At 44.7% G+C, this 17,336-nt stretch overlaps 1 protein-coding gene across 14 annotated transcripts in view; it reads right to left on the bottom strand.

The window, feature by feature from the left end:
• Positions 1-17,336, bottom strand: part of GPSM2 (G protein signaling modulator 2) — a 55,994-nt gene that overhangs the window by 25,334 nt on the left and 13,324 nt on the right. For 13 of the 14 annotated variants that reach the window (XM_043521534.1, XM_043521533.1, XM_037907643.2 and 10 more), the window contains one exon: positions 14,326-14,436. The exons of the other annotated variant lie outside the window; for it this stretch is intronic. In XM_043521534.1, coding sequence (XP_043377469.1) covers positions 14,326-14,387 — 62 coding nt within the window. In that variant the 5' untranslated portion in view covers positions 14,388-14,436. The remainder of the gene's footprint in view (positions 1-14,325; positions 14,437-17,336) is intronic. 14 annotated transcript variants of the gene reach the window in all.

The following is a 17,336-nucleotide window of genomic DNA, read 5'->3' on the forward strand; positions in this document are numbered from 1 at the left end:
ATTGGGTAGGACACTGACCTAATTAAACGTCAAAACTAGATCTGAGGAAATTAGTACACAGTACTATAAAAGCTCAACAATATTAGATAACATTTTACCTAAACTGGGAGGAGAGTTTAAGCATGGAAATTGCATACAGCAGCTGGTACAGTTTATTATATGTTCACACCCTAGTGACGTAGAAAACTTTTAACACTCAGGCAAATCTCTAGTACAATGAGAATTAATACGTCAAAACATTGAAAAGCAAAATCACTAACACTGGCAATTAAAAATATCCCCCAAACACCAACAGCTATTTCACTGGCAATACTAAAGTGCAGATAGATATCTAGGCAAAACACTGAGCTGAAGAACAGTTAATGTAACTTTTATATTATGAAACACTGATTAAGGAATTACTAGGTAACAAAACATTTTATAAAATCTGAGCAGGAACAAAGTATTTTGAAAGCTCCACTGGATTGCTTTTCAGGAGAACCAGAGTAGTGTAGGCCATAAGTAAAATGAGTTAACTAAATTGTACGGTACCTGGTAGTCTTTGACATTCCACAACTTAAGCAGAGTGACATAACAGACATTCTTAACTTTTGTAATTAAATACAAACTATGCCTGGTAGCTGGCAAAGATGAAGAAAAAAGGTATGTCAACCATGGAGTTCTCCCCAGGCCCAACTCTCCAGACCGGATATCCATAACCCACAGTACTTTTATGTTTTGAGAAGTTGAAGAACTGCTATTTGTTCCACAGAGCCATCTTCTTTCAATTTATTGCACAGTGTACGTGTTCAATGTTGTTTGGGAAAAGCCAGAAATGATTATGTACAGTATGTCATACCATCAGCAACAAAAGATTTAAGATTTAACACACTTCATTGGGTAATCTTAACTAATCCTATCCCAAGAGGTTCTCTCCGGGCACCTCATGTTAACTGACACATCCAATTAACTTGACACGTAGAAAATATGGTGCTCCTCAGTACTAAGACTTACACAATCACCTAAGTTTCTTTAGATTTTAGCTTGCAATGGTCTTTGTACTAGAGGTTCATATTCTTGAGAAATAAGCTATGTGTACTGCTTGACTTCAGTTCTATAAACTGAAATCTAGCTATCACTACCTTCACAGTAAATGAACATTTAGCTTGGATACAGTGATGTATTCGGGAACTATGCATTAAAGCCACAGAAAAAGGCACAAAGAAGCCTGAGGCATACAAGGGAGATAGTTTAAGAAAATGTGATATAAAACAGAAATAAACCATTTAAAATATTTTTGCTCTGCTGTCATACATCCAAGTAATTTTACACTACACAGGTTCCTTAGCAAATAAAATATTGTTTGATCATAGAATCATAGAATATCAGGGTTGGAAGGGACCTCAGGAGGTCATCTAGTCCAACCCCCTGCTCAAAGCAGGACCAATCCCCAATTAAATCATCCCAGCCAGGGCTTTGTCAAGCCTGACCTTAAAAACTTCTAAGGAAGGAGATTCTACCACCTCCCTAGGTAACGCATTCCAGTGTTTCACCACCCTCATAGTGAAAAAGTTTTTCCTAATATCCAACCTAAACCTCCCCCACTGCAACTTGAGACTGTTACTCCTTGTCCTGTCATCTTCTACCACTGAGAATAGTCTAGAACCATCCTCTCTGGAACCACCTCTCAGGTAGTTGAAAGCAGCTATCAAATCCCCCCGCATTCTTCTCTTCCGCAGACTAAACAATCCCAGTTCCCTCAGCCTCTCCTCATAACTCATGTGTTCCAGACCCCTAATCATTTTTGTTGCCCTTCGCTGGACTCTCTCCAATTTATCCACATCCTTTTTGTAGTGTGGGGTCCAAAACTGGACACAGTACTCCAGATGAGGCCTCACCAATGTCGAATAGAGGGGAACGATCACGTCCCTCGATCTGTTGGCTATGCCCCTACTTATACATCCCAAAATGCCATTGGCCTTCTTGGCAACAAGGGCACACTGTTGACTCATATCCAGCTTCTCGTCCACTGTCACCCCTAGGTCCTTTTCCGCAGAACTGCTGCCTAGCCATTCGGTCCCTAGTCTGTAGCGGTGCATTGGATTCTTCCGTCCTAAGTGCAGGACCCTGCACTTGTCCTTGTTGAACCTCATCAGATTTCTTTTGGCCCAATCCTCCAATTTGTCTAGGTCCCTCTGTATCCTACCCCTACCCTCCAGCGTATCTACCACTCCTCCTAGTTTAGTATCATCCGCAAATTTGCTGAGAGTGCAATCCACACCATCCTCCAGATCATTTATGAAGATATTGAACAAAACCGGCCCCAGGACCGACCCTTGGGGCACTCCACTTGATACCGGCTGCCAACTAGACATGGAGCCATTGATCACTACCCGTTGAGCCCGACAATCTAGCCAACTTTCTACCCACCTTATAGTGCATTCATCCAGCCCGTACTTCTTTAACTTGCTGGCAAGAATACTGTGGGAGACTGTGTCAAAAGCTTTGCTAAAGTCAAGAAACAATACATCCACTGCTTTCCCTTCATCCACAGAACCAGTAATCTCATCATAAAAGGCGATTAGATTAGTCAGGCATGACCTTCCCTTGGTGAATCCATGCTGACTGTTCCTGATCACTTTCCTCTTGTGTAAGTGCTTCAGGATGGATTCCTTGAGGACCTGCTCCATGATTTTTCCGGAGACTGAGGTGAGGCTGATGAAACATCACTTCATCAAGAAACAAAATACAAACTTTTGACTTTTTTTAGTATGTACCAAGTGAAAGATAAAACGGTTATTAACCTTTCCGTAAGCGTTGTTCTTTGAGATGTGTTGCACATGTCCATTCCACTGTAGATCTATGTGTGCCCTGAGTACAGTTCCTGGAAATTTTTCCCTCAGTGGTACCGTCAAGTCAGCTCTGGCACCCTACTCTTGGACATCACCGAGTAAGAGCATCTCGAATGCGGTTTTGGCATCAGGGGGAATCTCCACAGGTTCCAAAGGGCCACTGCATTGGAATAGGTAAGTGACCACTATGCCAAGTGCGCCATGGTACTCCTGTGCCAGGGACCATGGTGGGGTAGGGATGCATGGAGGCGTGGCAGAGTCTACTCCTCGGATGAGAAGAATACAACCCAATTTCCGACTCCGAAAACAAGCCTTCTTCCGGGGACCGTGGAGGTGAGACTCCCACTGGTGCTGGAGATTACTGCCGGGGCGGGGGGGCGTGCATCAGGGCCAGCTCTCGATGGTACCATGGGGCCCAGAACCGGATGGCAGCTGGGTACTACGTGATCCCTCCTGCCCGCAGGCCCCGGCACTGCCGACTCTTGTACTGCCAGCGATGGCAGTACCAAGAGGGCCACCAGGTCTCTGGCCACAGCGAATGCCTCCGGAGTGGACAGAACCACAACAATGCTGATGCCACACTGTCCCTCCAGTGCACACGGTTCAGCACTGCCTGCATAGGGGGTTGAAGTCAACAGTGCCACCTGCAATGCAGAGGCAGAGGAGTGGCCTGACTTAGGTTGCACTGCACGCTGCTCCCCATTCTTGGACTTCTTCGGTGTTGGGGAATGACCCATCTCGGTCAGCTGCTCCTTGTATCTCTTTCTCGGCACCGAGGATGGCGAATGGTGCCAGGACTCCAATAGAGTGGGAGGAGCACTCTGCATCAAAGCTGATGTGCTCGGTGCTGAGTTCAACCAGCTTGGCTCAGAGGAAGGTCTGAGCACCGTTTTCATCAATAGAAACTTTAACCTGGCCTCCAAATCTTTCTTCATCTGAAATTTAAACTTGCTGCAGATCCGACAGCGATCCCTGATGTGAGCCTCATCAAAGCACTTTAGACAGCTAGACTGCAGATCACTCAAAGGCATAGCCTTGTTGAAGGAGGCACAGGGCTTGAAGCCTGGTTACCGAGGCATGCCTCGGCACCAGGAACGGACGAAACTCCGCTAACTGATGGAGAAGCGCCAATTATGCTATCTAAACTAAAAAACTGTTACTAACCTTTTCATAACTGTTCTTCGAGATGTGTTGCACATGTTCATTCCGCTGTAGGTGTGTGTGCACCGCGCGCATGGCTGCCGGAAATTTTTCCTCTAGTGGTATCCATCAGGTTAGCTCTGGAGCCCCCTGGTGCCACATGCTCATAGCGCCAGTATAAGGGGCCATGCTGAGCCTGCACTCCTCATTTTCTTCTTACTGACCACTCCAAGAGTGGGGCCGTTGGGTGGGTCTTGGAATGGACATGTGCAACACATCTCAAAGAACAACAGTTACGGAAATGTTAGTTAACCGTTTTTTCTTTTTGTTGGAGTGTTTGCCCATGTCCATTTCATTGTAGGTAACTCACAAGCAGTTGCATTGGAGTTGGGCTCGGAGATCAAGGACAAGCCAGCTGTAGTACTGCGCGGCCAAAGTGTGAATCATCTCTGGCCTGCTGAGCGATGGCATAATGCGTCGAGAATGTGTGTACCGAAGACCAGGTGGTGGCTCGACAGATGTCTTGAATCGGAACTTGAGACAGAAAAGCTGCGGAACAGGCCTGAGATCTTGTGGAATGAGCGGTCAGGTTTGGTGGAGGGGAAGTCCCTGCCAGGTCATAACACGCTCGGATCATGATGTGATCCAAGACAAAATCCTCTGTGCAGATACAGGGAGGCCTTTCATCCTTTCTGCTATTGCTATGAAGAGTTGAGGCAATCTACAGAATAGCTTAGTCCTTTCAATGTAGAATGCCAAAGCGCACCTCATCCAAAGATTGCAGGCACTGCTCTTCTCTGTTCACATGAGTCGCCAAGTAAAAGACTGGGAAAAAGATTGGTTGGTTACAGTGGAACTGGGACACCACTTTCAGAAGAAATTTTGGATGTGGATGTAGCTGGACCTTATTTTTAAAGAAAATGTGTATGGAAGCTCTGCGGTGAGGGCCCAAATCTCTGATACTCTCCTGGCCAATGTAATGACCACCAGAAAGGCAACCTCCCAAAAGAGCTGTAATAATGAGCACATTGCTAGTGACTCGAAGTACGAGTCTGTCAGCTTTGAGATGACAAGGTTCAAATCCCAGGGAGAAAATGGGTCTCTTACTTGGGGAAATGCCTTCTCCAGGCCTTTCAGAAAACAGCTTACCCCAGCTTACCGTCTCATGAGAAGAGAGGGACTTATTGTCAACTTTGGGATGGAACGCGGAGATAGCCGTCAGATGAACCTTGATTGAAGACAGGGAAAGGCCTTGGTCTTTCAAGGATAAAAAAACATCTTCTGTATTTTCCACAGTATGCATCCGATGAAGTGAGTTGTAGCTCACGAAAGCTTATGCTCAAATAAATTGGTTAGTCTCTAAGCTGCCACAAGTACTCCTTTTCTTTTTGCGAATACAGACTAACAAGGCTGTTACTCTGAAACCTGTCAAGGATAAAAGGTAATCCAAAACAATTTGCAGGGATGTGCACTCCAGTGGAACTCCTTGCTCTGATGACTGCACAGAAAATCGCTTCCATTTTTCCCAGTAAGTTATCCTCTTGGAGGGCTTCCTGCTGCCCAGCAGAACTTTATGTACTTGTTTGGAGCAAGCTAGTTCCTCAGGATTTAGCCATAAAGATTCCAGGCCTTCAGATGCAATGCGCTGAGGTTTGGATGAAGCAGTGACCTGCATGGGTGCCAGGTTTGTATAATTTTTGGTGGTGCCCAGAACAGGTCCAAGCATAGCCATCCTGCTGATAGGACGGACCGGGGCAACCGCCTCAGGCCCCATGCTTTGGAGGGCCCCGCACTTCAGGGGGACACAGGATCCAGGGCAGCCCGGGGAGCTAGTGGCGGGGGGGCCTGGCGTCACCAGCAGCGAGCGACCTGGACCTAGCCCGCCCCGCTTTGCCTGCATTGCTTGGGGGAGGGGGCAGAAGCCATAAAGAGGCGGAAGCGGGGACAGGGCGGAGCAGGGGCGGGAAGGCCAAGCCCCTCCGCTAACCTTCCAGGCCACCCTGGACTCTGTGTCCCCCTGAGGCGCAGCGCCCCCCCAAAGCGCAGGACCCAGGGTGGTTGCCCTGGTCCGTCCTATGTATGGGACAGCTCTGAAAATACAAGCCCAAACATTGGTGGAGCCGGGCCCACGTTCCTGAATACTGGTGGAGCATGGACACCAGGGACCCATATAACTCACTGCCTATAGTGGCCCGTAGTCTTGTGTGATCAGGTCTGGGAATAACTAGAGACTGTTCAGAGGCTCCATGGACAGCCAAAGTAGCGGGGAGTACCAATGTTTCCTGGGCCCCAGTGGAGCTATTAGGATGACCCAAGCTTGGTCCTGCTTGATCTTCATCAGAACCTTGTGAATCAACGGGATGAGTGGAAAAACGTACAGTAGGTGATTCGACCATAACAGGAGAAAAGTGCTGATGAGAGACCCTTGACTGTGGCCCCTCAGGGAACAGAACTGCTGACACTTCCTGTTGGTACAGGTGGCAAACAGGTCTATGTGGGGAACTCCCCACCTGCAAAAATGTCCATTGTGACATCCGGGCGGAGAGAGCACTCGTGGTGAGCTGAGAAGGACCTGCTCAGGTGATCTGCAAGAAGATTTTGCACCCCTGGAATGTAGGACACTTCGAGGCCTATCGAATTTGCTATGCATAATTCCCAGACAGATTGCCTCTTGACAGAGTTCCTCCATCTGTTGATATAGAACATGGCTGAGGTATTGCCCATAAAAATAGAGATCATAGTGTTTGTGATGTGAGGCAAGAATGCCTGGTAAGCCAGGTGGACAGCCCTCAGTTTCCTGATATCGATATAGAGCGTGAACTCCTCTCGAGACCACAGACCAAATCCTAGCACTGAGAGGTCAGTGACCAGATGTGCTGATGGCGCATTCAGTGGCGCCCTAGAATCTTTAAGGCCATGTAGCCTCACATCCGTTAGTTCAGAAAAGAGAGAGGATCCCTCAAAGGGCAGGTCTTGGATTGTCTGTTGCATGTCCTGAGGAAAACCTGACCATTGCAACCATGAAGCTCAACATATAGTGACAGCCGCGGCCATTTACCTGGCCGCAGAATCCAGGGCTACCTGCAACAAAGTCCTCACCACTGTCTTGCCCTCCTCCACGAGGGCCAAGAACCCCTATCATCCTGGGGAAATCTGCCCAGAAATTTGTCCATTGACCCCCCACATATTAAAATCGTAGCGAGACAACATGGCTTGCTGGTTCACTATTTGGAACTGCAATTCTCCTATAGAATAGGCCTTTCTCCCCAGGAGGTCTAATTTTTTAGGGTCTTTTGCCTTAGGCGTCAGTCCTGCCTGGCCCTGACAGTCTCTCTCTCTCTCTGGCAGCCACCACTACAAGGGACCCTGGGGGAGGGTGAGAAAATAAGAACTCACAGAAAGTCCTTGGCTGGTACAAAATATTTTAGCTCAGTCCACTTGGCCATGTATGGGAAGGGCCACCCTAGAGGGACCTCCCGTCCCTAAGATGTCCAGGAAGCAGTCAATAGTTTCCCTTACTTCCTCTGCCTGGATGTTTAGGTTGGACGCCACCCGCTTTAATAAGTCCTGGTGGGCCTTATAATCATCCCATACTGGGAACAACTCCTTCGCCAACAGCGCTTCATCAGGCGAGGAGGAGGAGGAAGCGTGTAGTGCTAGCGCAATGTCCACCCCTCCCTCTGCCAGAGGGGTCTGCTCCTGCTGTCCAGCGCCAGGTTCGGCTCCGTGGTCGGTACCAGGCTTCTCCCCACAGTTGGTACCGGGTTCCAGTGTATCTCAATACTGTACTTGCAGCCCCATCCCTACAAATTATGGTGCCCTACACAGTCCAAGCTCCCCACCCCGCAGAGGGTCTGGGCTGCGCTCAAGGCCTGCGGAGGCAGGAGCTGTGGGGGGCCGCTTTGGGGATTAGCAGGGGACCTGGCGCCGGCAGCAGGAAGCGGAACAATGCGGCCCCAGCCCGCTCCGCTCCCCTCGCCCCAGCCGTGTCACTTGGGGGGAGAGGACTTGGGGGAAGGGGTCCGCCCCCCCGGCACTCACTGACACAGCAGGGAGCCAGCAGAGTGGAGCGGGCTAGGGCTGGCTTGCTCTGCTTCCTGCCACCGCTGGTGAGTGCGGTGATAGGTCTGACCCCTGCTGGGAGCGTCGGCCCCACTGCTAGAGGAACCACTAGAGCAGGGGTTCTCAAACTGGGGGTTGGGACCCCTCAGAGGGTCGCGAGGTTATTACACGGGGGGTTGCGAGCTGTCAGCCTCCACCCCAAACCCCGCTTTGCCTCAAGCATTTATAATGGTGTTAAACATATTTTGAAGTGTTTTTAATTTATGGGGGGGGTCGCACTCAGGGGCTTGCTATGTGAAAGGGGTCACCAGTACAAAAGTCTGAGAACCACTGCACTACAGAGTCTTGCTGAAGCAAGGAGGGAAGTTCCAACACCCGTCGTGGGCGATAAGAAGAAACTGAGGAGTGTGGGCTCAGCATGTCCCCGCCCCTTATCCCGGCACTACGAATGTGCAGCACCAGAGGGTGCCAGAGCCAACCCGATGGATACCACTAGGGGGAAAATTTCCAGCAGCTGTGCACAGGGCACGCGCACACACATACAATGGAATGGTCATGTGCAAGCACTCAAAGAACTATTTATACGTTCACTATATATACACAAAATATGAAGAAAAGAAGAAACCACAAAGACCACTGAGAACAGCTTGCCGAAGCAAGGAGAGCAGTTCCAGCAACTGTCCTGGGTGGTAAGAAGAACCTGAGGGGCGCAGGGTTGGTCACACCCTTTATACTGGCACTATGAGCGCACAGCACAATGGGGCGCCAGAGCTGAGCTGACAGGTACCACTAAGGGAAAATTTTCTGGTGACTGTGCTCAGGGCATGCACACACCTACAGTGGAATGGACATGTGCAATCACTCAAAGAAGAACTATTCTTACCATGCAAAAGATAAGAAATGCTGAAGTATATTTAAGTTCTCTCTTTGGTTAAAGTTCATCAAAATGCAAGAGCAGTGAATAGCTTACTGAAATACACTAAAAATAATCTAGAATTTTTGTTAGATTTCAGTTCAGCTCTGTCAGTTATGGTTAGGGCCCTACCAAATTAATGATCCATTTTGGTTAATTTCACGGTCATAAGATTTTTAAAATAATAAATTTCATGATTTCAGCTATTTAAATGTAAAATACCATTCCATGCCATCCTTACTTCTGCACTGCTGCAGCCAGCAGCGCTACCTTCAGAGCTGGGCAGCTGGAGAGCAGCGGCTGCTGACCAGGAGCCCAGCTCTAAAGGCCAAGCTGCCGCCAGCAGCAATGCAGAAGTAAGGATGGCATGGAATGGTATTGCCACCCTTATTTCTGCACTGCTGTCTGGAGAGCTGAGCCCTCAGTCAGCAGCCACCACTCTCCAGCCACCCAGTTTTGAAGGCAGCAGAGCAGAAGCAAGGGTGGCATGGTATGGCATTGCCGCTCTTACTTCTGAGCTGCTGATGGCGGGGCACTGGCTTCAGAGCTGGGTGCCTTGCCAACAGCCGCTGCTCTCCGGCTGCCCAGCTCCGAAGGCAGCACAGAAATAAGGGTGGAAATACCACAATCCCCCGTAAAATAACCTTGTGACCCCTGCAACTCCCTTTTGGGTCAGGACCCCCAGTTTGAGAAACTCTGGTCTCCCCTGTGAAATAGGTATGGTATAGGGTAAAAGCACACAATAGACCAGATTTCACAGGGGGAGACCAGATTTCATGGTCAGTGACACGTTTTTCATGGCGGTGAATTTGGTAGGGCCCTAGTTATGGTAAGTGAGGATAGGGAACTATAAAAGTTTCAATTAAAGGGGAAAACCACAGGAAACTAAAGATTAAAAAAAAAAAAAAAAATACTACCACAAGCATAGCTATATTGATTCATATATTATAAGGCCAGAAGGGGCCACTGTGATAGAGTCTGACCGCCTGTACAATGCAGGCAATAGGATTTCCATGAATTAATTCCTGGTAGAAGTAGAACATATTTTCTTAGAAAAACTTCCAATCTTGGTTTAAAAATTGCCAGTGATGGAGAATCCACCACAACTCTTGGTAAATTGTTCCAATAGTTAATTACCATCCCTGTTAAAAATGTGCACCTTATTTCCAGTCTGAATTGGTCTTACATAAACAGTCTATTGATTTATAAAAGCTGTTTTTAGGAACCAGTGGATGCCAAAAAATCTAAGAACTACTTTCCTTTTGGATCACTCTCTTATTGACTTATTTCAAGTTTGGGGTCTAGCTTAATTGTGAGAAAGGAAGGAAGAGAAGGAAGTATGTGTCTCAGACTAACTGCAGATGCCTGCACTGACCAATTTTTCAATATTTTTAGTCATACCATATTATAGATCGCTACCCAGCTCTCAGATTTTGCCAATGTAGTTTTGGACAAACAGGCTGATTACAGACTTCTGCTCTGGGTCTAAAATCTGGTAATTAAAAAAGGAATTACACATAACCTTCAAAGTTAGTGACAGGACACACTAGTGTCTGAGCTACTGAACACACACTATTCTCAGTTTCAAGAACATCCCCTTTTTTGGAATGCTCTCAAATCAGGTTTAAATTACTGCTGCTAACATAGATAAATTGTAAGCAGGCAGACAAGATGAGGTTGGCTTATCAATTTTTTAGGAAGTAATTAAATAGTTACAAGAAAGTAATTTCATATTCTTCCTGTCTGTTATATTGTCTAACTTGAATTACTTCATTATTCACTAACCAAGTGCATAACAAAGGATGCACTGAAGCAGTAGAGACCAAGAGAGAACAAGCTTCATTCATTTGTGTAATTCTAGGGAAATTCTGTTCCAGCTAAACAGGATAATGCTCTTTAAGATGTTTTTGTGGAAATATTCACACAAGTGCTTCATTTTGTTATTCTACTTATTCGCCTGGTCCTGCTTTTCTCCCAAAGGTTTTTGTTCTGTATAAATTCTCATTTGTAAAACTACCTTACCCTCATTTGTCACTCAAAGTAATTCATCTCATCCGGCTCCTTTTTAAAATCTTCTTTTTTCTTAACCTTCTCTTTTGAATTTTCTCTACTACTAATAAAATAACCCCCCCCTGCACACTATTTGGAGTCTTTGCTTTAAACTTTTACTTTAACTGCAGTCTGCAAAAAGTGAAGCTGCAGAAAACAGTTATAAGGAAACAGAAGTTAGAAGAACAAAACAAGACCAGAAGTCATACCTGCGTCCAGAAATACTATCAACCAAAACTCAACCTGTTCATTCCTGTGAATGGGATTTCTGAAGGCTCCTGATCAGATTTTTACTACTACTAAATACACACACAACTTTGTTGTGAAACTGCTAAGACTGCTACAAAGAACATCTGACACAAAACCACAGACACAAAAAAATTAAAAATGTAAGAAAGGTAATCTCCATCAGAAGCACACACGTTATACTAACACAAGTGTTATACACCACACACCACCTTAACTCTGTCCCTTAACCTTCCTTTCCACACACATCCCTTTACTGGACTAGTCCCTCCCAGCAATGTATGTGTTAACTAGCATGTTGTAAAATTGTAGTTTTAACAAGGCAAACTGTACCTTAGCACATGCTAGCTGGCTGAGCTGAAGCCTGATGGGAGTCTCAGTTTCAACTTGACCACCCAGTACAGGGTGGCCAAACTTACTGGCCCTCTGAGCTGCATACGACAATCTTCAGAAGTTCGACAGACAGGGTGCACCTGCTGGGGCTTGGAGCTCAGCCCCGCAGGAGGTGCCTACCGAGGCTCGGGGCTTCAGCCTCGCTCCTGCTGAAACCCCCAGCCCTGGAAGGCACACCCTGCATGGTTGAAGGCCCTATCCCACTACAAGGCAGAAGTCCCGAGCTCCCTCCTACTCTGGCCGGCATGGGGAGCTCTGTGTGCCACACTTTAACTGTAAAAGAGCCACATTGGGCTCATGAGCCACAGTTTGGCCACCCCGACCTAGTACATGCTAGAGTACAGCTTGCCTTGTTTATACTAGAACTTTACAACATGCTTACATCAAGTTAAAAAGAAATCCTACTCAAGATAACCCCTTAGTTGTGGGATGTTTGGTGCACTAATTTAGTGTTCTGTGGTGGAGGTAGTTTGCCAGTAGTTGCTCCATGGATCATTTGCTGGTGGTCTCTGGAGAGCTGGGTAGTCACTGGTGTTGGCATCATCCTTATTTCCAGCCAGTGAATAGCAATAGAAGACAACCCAAAATATATTATATGTTTCTCCATGTAGGCAATTGATGTAGCTGCCACAGAGATATTGTCTGACTATAGAGTGCGAAAAGTGATGGCCCACACAATCAAAAACAGATCCACAATCATATCTCTGTACTAAAATGTGGGCCCCGCCATTCAAATTGTTTGAGAACCCTTGCTATAGGAATCTCTTTGGAAAGGGAATTCTGCTCAAGAGACAAAAGGGCAAGAGAGATCACCTTCTGCATATACAAATACTGACACACAAATAATAGATGACCTGAACATAAAGTTGAGGGGGGGTGGGATTTTTTTTTTAACCTTCTAAATTCTACACTCTACAATTAACTGACTCAAGAACTAAACTCTAAACTACATCTATTTAAATAAAAGCCTCAGATCAGTTCAATATCTGAATCTTACTTATGAGCTTTTTCCTTATACTAGTTCCTTGGAAATTAAAAATGTGTAGCTATTACCTCACCAAAACCAACCACCTTTTAGGATAATTGCCACAACCATCTTAGGCACAGAGTAATCTGACCATTATTTAAGAACCATCACGATTAAATACAATTTCCGCCCTCTGCTGTCACAGAAGGGTGGGGCGGGGTATTCCAGAATTGCACTGGGAGAACCAACTGCATCAGTGCAGTTGTCAGGTCCCTGCTTGGCATCTACACTAGCACTACTCCTGTGTAGAGTGGTACAGTGGCAGACAACATTGCTATTAGCCTTGCTGAAGGGGCACCACAGAACAGATAATACAGGGTTCTGGGAAGAAAAGGTGTGATCATGCTGACCTGCCACCACCCAACAGCAAGAGCACTAAGTATTTCTATAGTCCTTCACCTTTAATGTGCTTTATAACCAAATTTCAACATCTACACGAGGAAGGTGAATATCCTCATTTAATGAAGATAGCATTTGCCTCAATAAGAGCATATCAAACAAGTTTACCTTTAACAGATTTTAAGCGTTTAGTATGTCAAGTTATATTAAGATATAGCAACTTCACCTCCAAGCCAACATTCCTCCTTTACACATTTACACCTTTAAGCATTGTCATCCAGATTTATGCAAGAAGTACCTCTCAGGCACACCCTCCCTAGCTCATATAGTCAGTAGATTATGAAAATACGCATAGTTTGTGGGGGTGCTGGGGGTACGGTCAAAGGGTACAGCAAGATAACACAATACAGCAGAAGACTGTCAAATACTGTGGATCATTTCAGGAAATTAACTGATAAAGTCAATGAAGGGAGTTACAAATGAATTACACTACTATGCTCCACTTCCTTCTTAGAACATAACAAAAAGTCACATCAAATTGGCATGCTAAACCCTCATGAACACTGCAATATTTTTGTAGTAAATCACATACACCAGTTCATTTGGCAACAGCACACAGTTCCAGTACAGTGACAGGTTTCAGAGTAGCAGCCCTGTTAGTCTGTATTCGCAAAAAGAAAAGGAGTACTTGTGGCACCATAGAGACTAACCAATTTATTTGAACATAAGCTTAAGTGAGCTCAGAGCACAGCTATGGAAGGTATAAAAAGTGGAACTTCTTGAAAGAACAGTACCAAACTTACAGAAGTGTGAAATGACAGGTTTTTTTAAATTATTTTCTCATCTCACACAATTCTTGGGTTCAGCACCAGAAGAGACACTGTCAGGTCAAATCTGAACCAAATTTTAGGTTTTGCAAAATAAGCTTTGACAAAACCTAAGACCATTAGAAACGTTTCTAATGGAAAGTTCCCGCATCCAGTGGAAATATTTTCCATCAAAGTTTGCACTGTACTAATGTAAGTGGGGGTGGGGGGGGAGGAAATGAAATCAACTAGGCAACTGACTAGCCTATTTTCACTGTTCAAGCCAAGAAAAGAAAAAGAGCAAAACTTTTCAACAGTAAGAAGTAAGTGGCATTTTAAAATTTCTTTCAGTTTTAAGGTACAGTGCCACTAGTAACACAGGTTAAGAAACAGGTTCCTGTTGAAATGATGTTTAACTTTGCTATTTCTCTTTAAAAAGAACAGTATTGAACATTCACATAAGGTTTCTATTGTTAATATAGTACTTAAAGCTTTATCCAAAACAGTACATAGTCTTACCTGTAGCGAACATGAAAGGAATGATCTTCACGCATGCTTATCAAAACATTACTTTCCTCCATTGAATTGCATTATCAGTAGAGAAAAGTGTTCTGCAGGCAGGACAAGTACCTTAATATGGAAAATTGTTGTCAGCACATTATCCCAGTTACTATATTAACAAGTTAGAGTTAATACATCCTAAGCTCCTGCTGAAATACTCTTTTTTTAATAAGGAAAAGAGAGCAGTGCCAAACACAGCTTTCCATAAACATGTCCCGAGTTCTTGTGTCTGTGGCCCTTTCAGTTCCATTCAGCTGCATTTCTGCAAAGGGAACACAAGATGCTTGGCTTGAAGTCTCATTTTCAAGAACTCATAACCACCTTGGGCTGATGCAAAACACAAAGCTAATCCCTGCCGAGTGCTAAATCTTATCAATCACTTAAAGTGAGAGAGGCAAAGTGTTTCACTGTAACCATGGGAATTTTTGCATGCAAGCAGCTGAAAAAAAAGAAAGGGTCAACAGAAAGCAGTACTCTGTGTTCAGCTAGATTTTGAATCAGCTATCATTGTGTTGCTAGTCTTTTGTCCTGGGTATAATTCCAAGTGACAAGCTTAAAGGATAAATATATATGGGTTTGGTTTTAATATAGCATCTTTCATGTCAATATGATTTACATATAAACATGCACTTGTGAATTACATGGCTATGCATTCCAGCAAGAGATTTTAGAGATGTCAGAACATGACAGCAAAACTCAAGCATTTTATACAGTCACCAGAACACCACGAGGAAATTCTGAAGCTCTAATTCAATCTACCTTTATTTAATTCATAGATTTAGTCTTGGACCCACATTTTCCACACAGCATCCTCCCTTCTCTCTACTCCAAATTTTTTCTCATTTCTGCTTCCAGCATCAACCACTTCTATAACCTGCAATTCCAACATAATGCTCCCATTTGCCTCCAACAGCGCTTTTTCCTCTACCCAGGCCTGCCAAGACTTCCTCTCTGGCCAGCACCCCATAACCAAAGTATCAACCCTCTTCTAGTAAAACAGTTCTTTCACCCTTCCATGCAACTGGTTACAACTGCCTCACTCTCAATAAGTGGGTGTACATTTTTTTTTTAATAATACATGGGTGTGACACACACATTTCAAGATTCAATTGCAGTCTTCATGGATTGGGAAGGACTTAAGTTATGACCTACATATTAGAAGTGCCAAAAAAGCTCTGCCCTACTAATGCAACAATATGATTAAAGATTTTGAATGCACAGGAATGAGGGAGTTATAGCTTCCACGGAAGTGGTAACTGAACCTTCTCAACCTACACAGTGTACGCACACTATGCTTTTGTATAATGGCATAAAAATTAAAGTGATTAACAAAGTTACAAGCAATGCACAAGGGGTCAATTTATAGTTCCTGTGATTTCCCACAACTGTAAATTATCCAATTTTTACATTTATGTCTGAATCATAGCATTTTGTGTACTGAAGCTTTGAAAAAGAGGTAGAAGTAAACTAGAAATCAGTGCATTTTTGAACATACATCAATGATCACATATTCAAATAAACACAATTTTTTGTTCATAATGCAGTCCAAATGTATAAAGGAAAAACAAAAGAAACCCTAGAAACTCAAAGGATATGTTTGCACTGCACACGAAGCCCAGGTCTGCAGGACCCGGGCTTGTGGACTCTGCGTTTCCAAGCCCATGCTTGTACTGCATTATAAACCTTGGTTTACAATTACTGGACCCAGGTCTCACATCTACACTGCACTACACAAACCTTCTGACTCGGGTTTGTGGCTTGACCTGCGTCCACACTGCAAAATAACAGGGCTTGGACCAGAGAGTGTCAGCAGGACTTGGGCTCTGACCTCCGCCGCCCCCGGCAGGGTGCTAGGACCTGGGCCTTGAGTGCTTGCTGACCCAAGTTAGACTGATTTGTGTGTGCATGGAAGGGGGGCTTGGGTTCAAACCTTGAGTCAGAGCCCAGGCTTTGTGTGCAGTGTAAATATACCCTTAGATGCTCATATGGGTTTAGATTTTGTAGGATGATTTAGAGAATGTGGCATTTGTTGCAATGGGAAAAATTTCATTTTTGGGGTGCGTCTACACAGAAGAAAAAATCATGTGGCAGCAAGTCTTAGAGCCTAGGTCAACTGACTCAGGTTCATGGTGCAAGCTAAAAATAGCAGTGTAGACATTCAGTCTCAGAGTCCAGGCTCCAGCCTGAGCCTGAGCATCTACACTGCTATTTTTAGTCCCACAGTGCGAGCCCAAGTCAGTTGACCCAGGCTCTGACACTCGCTCCTGGTGTGTGGTTCGGGGGGGGGGGGGGGGGGGGGGGGGGCAGAGAAGTATTTGTTCTTTCATGCATTTTGTAGGTGAACCCTTAGAGAACTGTATCTTGCTATTCAATATTAAAATAATAATTAAAAATAATAATAGAAAAGTGGATATTGTGATCTGTATTTTCAACTAAAATCTCTTCAAGCATGACAATGACACCTGTCTTCACCAAGGAATAGGTCCATGGTAAGTATGAAGTTTAAAAAGAAGTCACTTGAGTTTAACTCTTCCATGACTTCAAACAAAACTACACTCACAAATGTGTGAAAGAGTGCCTTTACTGATGAAAGCCTTATTGGAAATTAAAATACAAAACAAAAAAAAGCCACACATACAAGTCAAACAAAGGTTTACCATATTTCCACTATACCAACCTTGCACATAAAGTCATATCTGGGATGGAATAAATGAATGAGGGTTTAGCTCAATGGATATTTTTTCATAAAGTTTTAAAGCACCTGAAAAATTAGGATTAGTATGGAATTTCTTCCTGAACAAAGATGATATAGTTAGTTCAATGCTTCAACAAAATATGTTTATTATATAATCCTAACTATACATATACAATGATGGGGGTCTAAATTAGCTGTTACCACTCAAGAAAGATCTTGGAGTTACTGTGGATAGTTCTCTGAAATCATCCACTCAATGTGCAGTGGCAGTCAA

This window comes from Chelonia mydas, chromosome 8 (assembly GCF_015237465.2).
Source record: "Chelonia mydas isolate rCheMyd1 chromosome 8, rCheMyd1.pri.v2, whole genome shotgun sequence".
In the NCBI taxonomy this organism is placed as follows: Eukaryota; Metazoa; Chordata; order Testudines; family Cheloniidae; genus Chelonia; species Chelonia mydas.